This window comes from Borostomias antarcticus (assembly GCF_949987555.1).
Source record: "Borostomias antarcticus genome assembly, chromosome: 7".
NCBI classification, from domain to species: domain Eukaryota; kingdom Metazoa; phylum Chordata; class Actinopteri; order Stomiiformes; family Stomiidae; genus Borostomias; species Borostomias antarcticus.
In genome coordinates, this window is record NC_140240.1 from 22719425 (window position 1) to 22727215 (window position 7791).

The 7791-nt window shown below is 45.7% G+C and overlaps 1 protein-coding gene across 1 annotated transcript in view; it reads left to right on the forward strand.

Annotated features, from left to right (window-relative positions):
- The window catches only part of pitpnc1a (phosphatidylinositol transfer protein cytoplasmic 1a), an 81957-nt gene extending 77525 nt beyond the window's left edge, over nucleotides 1-4432 (forward strand). Inside the window, exons 6-9 of the mRNA XM_084441542.1 lie at nucleotides 141-236; nucleotides 568-723; nucleotides 1627-1690; nucleotides 3957-4432. Coding sequence (XP_084297668.1) covers nucleotides 141-236; nucleotides 568-723; nucleotides 1627-1690; nucleotides 3957-4306 — 666 coding nt within the window. The 3' untranslated portion in view covers nucleotides 4307-4432. The remainder of the gene's footprint in view (nucleotides 1-140; nucleotides 237-567; nucleotides 724-1626; nucleotides 1691-3956) is intronic.
- Nucleotides 4433-7791: the final 3359 nt, after the last annotated feature.

Consider the following 7791-nt stretch of genomic DNA (forward strand, 5'->3'; position numbering starts at 1 on the left):
GCTGTTGTTTTAGTGTGACGATGGTGTTGATGTTTTGAATGTGTAGCTGCTGTTGTTTTAGTATGACGATGGTGTTGATGTTTTGAATGTGTAGCTGCTGTTGTTTTTGTATGACGATGGTGTTGATGTTTTGTTTGCAGATCTTTGACAGCGAGCTGAAGGACCAGGAGCGAGAGGTGTGTTTTATCGACATCGCCTACGATGAGATCCCTGAGCGCTACTACAAAGAGTCTGAGGTGAGTGTGTGTGTGTGTGTGTGTGCGTGTGCGTGTGTGTGTGTGTCAGTGTTGTATGGGAGTGTGTGTCTGTGTGTGTGTCCATATGCGTGTGTGTGTGTGTGTGTGTGTGTGCTTGTTTGTTTCTGTATGTGTGCGTGTCCGTGTGTGTGTGTGTGTGTGCGCTTGTGCGTGTGTGCGCGTGTATGTTTGCGTGTGTGTGTTTGTGTACTGCTGCCCTGGGTATTTTGAGAAAATGGTTCTCTGGGGAAGAGGTAGCAGATGGAGCTGATCTGTGTGTGTGTGCGTGTGTGCGTGTGTGTGTGTGTGTATGTTTTTACAATCCCCACAGGACCTGCGGTACTTCAGATCAGAGAAGACGTCCCGGGGCATGCTGCAGGAGGACTGGCGCGACACGCAGGAGCCGATCATGTGCTCCTACAAGCTGGTCACCGTCAAGTTCGAGGTGTGGGGCCTGCAGACACGCGTGGAGCAGTTCGTACACAAGGTGACGCGTCACGCACTACGCACATATACACACACACACACACACACACTAGGGGTGGGAATCTCTTGGCACCTCATGATTTGATTCCGATTCAGAGGGCAACGATGCGATTATAAAACGATTATCAATTCTAAAGTGATTATGATGCATCGAGATGCTTCGACGTTTTTTATTGGTGGCTCATGTTTATTGTGTTCCCAAAGTATTTCGTTTTCGATGCAATTTGCATACCGTGTGGTTCTGTATACTGTCTGCATACTGTGTGGGAGGTCTTTTTTCCCTTCAACTTCACAGGTTAAGTGTGTTAAGTTAAGTGCTTCCATACTGTACATTCACTTTTAAAGCATCACAGGTTAAGTGTGTTAAGTTAAGTGCTTCCATACTGTACATTCACTTTTAAAGCAGGGGGTGCCGGTCGGATTTCTTTCTCATGCTCAGTCATCTTCACCAAAACTCAAACTTAAACACGATGCACATGTTTGTTTTACGTCCATTACGTAACTTACGATTCACCAATTATAAAAAAAACAAAAAACATTTTACCATCAAGACGCAAGGAATTTACGCTTACAGCGCGGGCCTTTTCACATTTTATTAACAATTTCCGATTATGAGTTTTCTGCATCGAGTGATGCAACACTCGAGAGAGAATTGCGAAGAATCTATTTTTCCCCCATCCGTAATACACACACATACACACACACACACACACACATACACACACGCACACACAGCCTTCACAGTATCCGCTAATCTGTAACTAAACAGAAATTTCCTACGATAGACCTGGGATAAGTACCGAATCCAAGAATATAATATCCGAGTCTCGCCGTCCGTAGATCGAACTCCCTGTGTAGCCGCTGGTCTGAGGTCAGATCTGACCGCCGTGTTGTGCTGTTGCAGGTGGTGCGTGACGTGCTGCTGCTTGGCCACCGGCACGCCTTCGCCTGGGTGGACGAGTGGATCGGTACGTACACCGGCCAGGGCCTCCGTAGGCCTGCTTGAATCACACGCTGCTATACCAGATTCAACATTTCTTTATTAGTCACATGTAAAGTACGCTATACAGACACAGTGAAATGTTGCTGCCGGCTCCAAGATTATGCTTGATACAGATAAAAATAATCTTGGAGCCGGCAGCCATCTTTTACGCTAAATATTATCCTCTGTACACCTGTACACTAGCCAGGCTTTACACTGGGCTTCAGTGTAAGTATATCTATACTGTAGTTCTACACCAGTAAGACGAATACAATGGTTATTTCAAAAGTGTAGATATTGTAGCTCCTCTTCGGAAAATTGCGTAGAAATGTGAGCCTATGTTATTGGACATGGTGCTGTGTTTGATGTTGGAAATCGACTGTGTAAAATGAATCTGGAATGAACAAGCTCCTCAATCAACCAAGGCATGCGATTCCTGCAACACCCCTGCGATTCCTGCTCCGTAAGCCCCCCCCCCCCCCCCCCCCTCCCTCCCAGCATGCACCACTAACCCAGCCTGGCCAGCCTGTCACTGACTCCATCGTTCATAAATCCACGACAGGGGGGACGAAGACACTAGAAGTGGTGTTCAGGGGCTGGCGGGTGTGCGTCAATTACATGCACAGAACACTTCCATGTTTCTCTGAAACCCGGTATCCTACAACACTGGGATTCAATTACACAGAGTATAATGCGGAGTTAACTACATGTAACATTTTAGTGTAGTGTGCAAATTTAGTCAACCTATCATGTTGTGGTAAACTGAAGCAGGGGTTCACATATCACACCTGGCTAGATGATGACGATTACAGCGACAAGTTGCTCTCCTCAGAAAATGTCTGTTTGAAGGAATATCACAGCTCTCAGAAAAATGTGGAAGTTTTGTGCGTTTTGGTCTTGACCGGACCTTAAGCTCCGCAGGCCTAGCTCTTAACACGGCTCCTAACACGTCCTATTCACTCAACTAAGCACTCAACATTTTCCATGGCTGTAGGGGAAGTAGATAAAAGTCCATCTCTGCTGTGGAACATCGTCCATCCCATCTCTACTATCTCTCCTCCACCTCTGGGAAATAACCTTTTAACCTTTAACCTCTACCTGTGCATGGGCTAGATGATTCCCTCCGCCCAAATATTTGGGTAGACTTTTCCTGGGAATGTCGTATCACGCCGTTCTGTGAGCTGACTTGGAAAAGTCCGGACCCTGCACCCCCCCTCCCACCCTCCTATTATGATCCTGTCTTTCTGCCCTAACCTGGCTTTGGGGGTGACTGGCTCTCTAACCTCTCACTGGGAAGCTGGCTCTGTGACCTCCGTCCTCCTCTGGCTGCGCTTGAACTTCGACCTCCGACTGCTGACCTTCCAGAAAGCACTAATCACTCCTCCAAAGTGCTTTGGCCCGCAGTCCGCCGGCCCGCCCCACCTCCCTCACTCCCCTCCCTCACCTCCCTCGTCCTGACGAAGACGTTTACCAACGTGTGTCCACCTCCATCCCTCTTTCCAGATATGACTTTGGATGACGTGCGGGAATACGAGAAACAAATGCATGAGAAAACCAACATAAAAGTTTGCCATGAACAGGAAGAACATTCCACAACAAACTCACCATCACTGGATGACATAGAGATCCATGACAAAGCGAGCGTATGTTTTTTTTTCCATTTCTCCGTCTGTCTTCGATTTAAATGTTTTTTTTGATGACCTTCCAGCCTGTCCGCCACACTCACACATTTAACTGTTCACGCATTCAGTCATCAGTGCCTAAGTCTGTTGAAAAGTGGCATGTAGGGTTCATAAGATTACCATAACAACTTTGGCAATGTGCAGAATCCTCAGGGATCAACATTTTAAAACCTTTTGAGTTCGGCTGGTGGAATTAGAAGAACTAATGTTCTGGTGTTGTCTATAGTTCTGGTGTTGTATTTTCGTACTTCTCTGTCGGTAGGACTCTATAGCAGACTATGCTGATGACTAAAGGTGTCTGCACACTGCCTCAACCAATGCCAACCAACACCAACGTTGGATCGGTGTACCATATTTGTTGGTGACTGTTGGCGTCGGTTGGATGGATTTTGCAGCTGAATTTTAAACTCACGATATTCTAACAACTGTCAACTTTAGAATGTTGGGTGTTGGGAGTTGCTAGCCGTTGGTTGGGGCCGTGTGCAGACACCTTAATGTGGAGGACCAGAGAAAACTACTGACCGCCCTCTCTCCCCCCTCACTCTTTCCCCTCTCCGTCTCTCCGAGCAGACATGACGATGGATGAGGTAAGAGAGTTTGAGCGCGCCATCCAGGAGGCCACCAACGAGAAGATTGGGATGTTCCCCCCGTCCATCTCCATCAGCGAGACGCCCCTCTCCTCCTGTGCCCCCAGTGGATCCGCCAGCGCCCCCTCCACGCCCCTCTGCACCGACGCGCCCGAGTTCCTCTCCGTCCCCAAGGACCGGCCCCGCAAGAAGTCCGCCCCGGAGACCCTCACGCTGCCTGACCCAGCCGCCGCCCTGCCAGGCGTCCCCCAGGGCTCTGCGTCCGGACCTCTTCCGAACCACTTCCTCACACCCCCCTCTGACTCTGATCTGCCAGAGTTAGCGGGGGAATAGCCTATACCCCGTTGTCTTAGTGGCCCAGTCTATAGCCTCCACACAACCCAGTGCCCAATCCTCCAAGCCCCTCTATAGCCATATCCCAGAATTCAGTCCTCCTCACACACATATCTCCAAAGTCAAGATTCATTCCACAAATAATGTTCTCATTGAGCAGGCAGCTGTGGGTTCAGCCACGCCCCTGTGGTTGACCTCCTCTTCTTGAATTTGTAACCCAATCAGATGTCAGATTTAATGTAAACAACCAACAACTGTCCAATAAGAGAACATGCATTCACAACTATTTTTGTGATGCCATTGATTTTGTTTGACGGACAGCCCCCATGCTATCTGTCCTCAGATCTGTCCACTCCACGCCCCCGGTTCAAACAGATGCAACACCAGTACAATCACAGAGAGAGATCATGTCTCAGGTCTCCGTACCTCCCCGCCTGCCCCACTTTGGGAGGGCGGGAAGATTTTACAGTACCTTTCTCTCCCTGCTGTGGCTATGTTTTATACCTGCGTACTCTTATATAGCCTATACACTCACCAGTCTACTTACATTGGAATGTTTACACAACATTTAAAGAGTGAGGAAAAGTTGGGTTGCGAAAACCAAGGGAACAGTTTGTACTCCTTTGCTCCAATATCTTAGCAGTAGGCTAACGCTGTAATTACCATTGTAACGACTATCTAATGTTTGTTACAATGTTGTTACAAAAAGTAATTCAGTAATTTCTTTGTAATTGCACAGTCATGGAGTTGAGTAGGTATTATTAATACAATTCCAAGAGACATATTAGTGTGAGGTCACCAGTCCTCATCAATCAGTTTGATCAACTACTGAACGAGGCCACTTTGGGGGGCACGATGTTCAGCAGAACAACCCTGAGCACGGTGGAGGCAGTAGGGCTACTATCCACGCTTATGTGGGGCACCTGACGTCAGACCTGCCTCGTGCTCAGCTTTGCATCGTGTTTTAATGGAATGCCGATACATTTGCTTGTCATTGCTGGTGAAGGGAACCCTGTTTTTTGGCTGGGCTCCATTTGAAACGACAACCATAGCGGCCTAGCTCTCCCTGGCCTAGGCTGGATGCTGTTTGCCATCTTACAACCACTGGAGGGTTAGCAAAATGGAGGACAGTAGGTTTCTTCTCTGATGGAATGCACATGGCCAATGCTATTCGTTTTTACAATCACAATGAGGGTCTCATATGCCGCATGGAATGTTTCACAAGCATATACATATTAATGTACAAATATATATGTATATAAATGAGGATATAATGGTGATGCAAACTTGGAGAAGTGAATGCGACTTTGTTAGGCTCTGTTAGTTAATCATTGTATAATCTGAGACTAAGCATGCTCTGGGAGTACAGCCTACAAATCTCTAGGCTACTCAGTGCCTCTGCATGCAAAAAGTGTGATAGTCTCGTCCATATACCGAAATTCCTGAGCATATTTCGACGAAGAAAATAACATTTTGTTGTAACTGCGAGGTGTTAGGCTACTTTGTCTCTACTCTCTTTCAGATTCAGTTTATTGCAACGCAAGCATCGAAATATAGCTCCCTAATGATTTTTTGAAATACATATCAAGTCAGTTTCATCATTCCTGAGATATTAACATCAGTGTCAGCCTGGGTAATATTATTGAGTATTATGTTCACGCAGGTCTTGTAAAGAGGAACAGATTGCTACTGTTCTTACCATATATCTTTTCCCCTATAGTTCACAAGAGGTGGACATATTGCACTTTGTGATGAACAGCCTAATTTAACCACAAAGACACCTGTACAGCTCAGTCAATTTCCAGTTGGGTTTAGTTGGACCAAACTTCTACTTCTTGTCCCGCTTTCAAATAATTCTGTAGGCAGGATTCTCACTCATTCTTGTTGTTATTTTCACACATTCTGTAGCCTAGCTATTAATTATCTTAATGGTGACTTTTGTCTTTGCTGTACAGTTTCTTTTGGGGCACACCTAACTGGTAACGACTGTCTCTCTTTTCAGGAACACAGAAATCCAGGGATGTTTTAGACGGCCAGTGGGCTAAGTTACCAGATGTAATGCAAAATGTCAAGTAAAGCTTCAAGTTTTGTTTATTTCTAAAAGTTATGGATTGGGTTTTGAAAATGTTGTAGTATTTGGTTAATTTTGTCTCTAGACATTTATTTACAGGTCCATATTATGTACGAGAGTGACATACATGTGTTTTGAATGGGCAAATAAAGAAAGCTCGACGAATGTTGGAATGGTCTGATTTTAATCTCCTTTTATTCTGACAATACTATTTGGTGGAAATAAATTATTAATAAGCTTTTCTTTTTCAATTGGGGGGTTATTGTCAATTTTAAGCATCTTGAGGTTGTTTTTTTCTGTTGTATTTTTTCCAGTACTGCTGTAGCTTGATTTTGTGTTATTGCTGTATTTCAAAATGGATGATGTTTCTTCTGACATTCAAGGACCAAGCTTTCGCTGTCCCTCTGTTCTTGGTGGTTTGTGTGTAGCCAGGCTGTCGTGCTGTGTCTTCTTCTCTGAAGTGCCATCCTTGTTCGGCTGCTGGAAGTCATTCTAGGTTCTTCCACCTACTATATTTGTTATATTTTATGGCCTCTGGGGTTCATTTGATTCTAGTTGTACTTTGTTTCTTTCTTTTTTTTCTTAAATCTTGTAGTAAATAAAGTTTACTTGCTACTCCACTTGCCAGTGTCCATGTGTGTATGTGTTTGATTACATATACAGTAAACAACTCATATAAAACTGCACATAACATGATAAGATAATGGTGCTCAGAGAGCACAGACCTCCTCCCCTGAATGTATTTCGTGGCTCTGTGCACACCAAAATTGAATTGGCTCTAAATTGGCCCATTCTACAAATCTACACCCCTCCACCGATTTTCATGAAAAGCAGTCTAGTTTTTGTGTAATCCGAGTCCAAAAAATGAATGGAGGTGAATGTTTGGGCAGCTCGTGATTCACTGGGGCGGAGGTAAAAATGACTGGAGGTGAATGGGTGTCTGTATTTGGCTGGCTCTGTGGCACCCCCCTCTGGTCACAGCTGGGGGAGGAGGGGGCACTCCGAACTCTCCACACACACACACCCCAGTTCAAACCCTGTCTCTAGCACCCCCACACAGGGAGCTGCCCGTGGACCCGAGCCGTGCTTCATCTGCTAAAAAAAAAAGTAATGGGTTCTAAGTTGGACCATGCTACACCCTTCCACTGACTTTCGTAAAAATCGGTCAAGTAGTTTTTGCCCAATCCTGCTAACAAAGGCACACACGCACGGCACCGAAAACTTTACCTCGCCCTGCGCTGTCACTGTCGACAGTAGTGTCTATGAATACATCCATGCTGTCGACACATTGAGATTGTGTAGTTTTCCCTCTGACCACATGGGGGTGCTGTCTGTTTCCAAAATCTATTTTCCTCTACGGTAAACCTCCATTAAGCTCTCGCGAGTTTTATGATTTCCGTTTTCTTCATCCAGC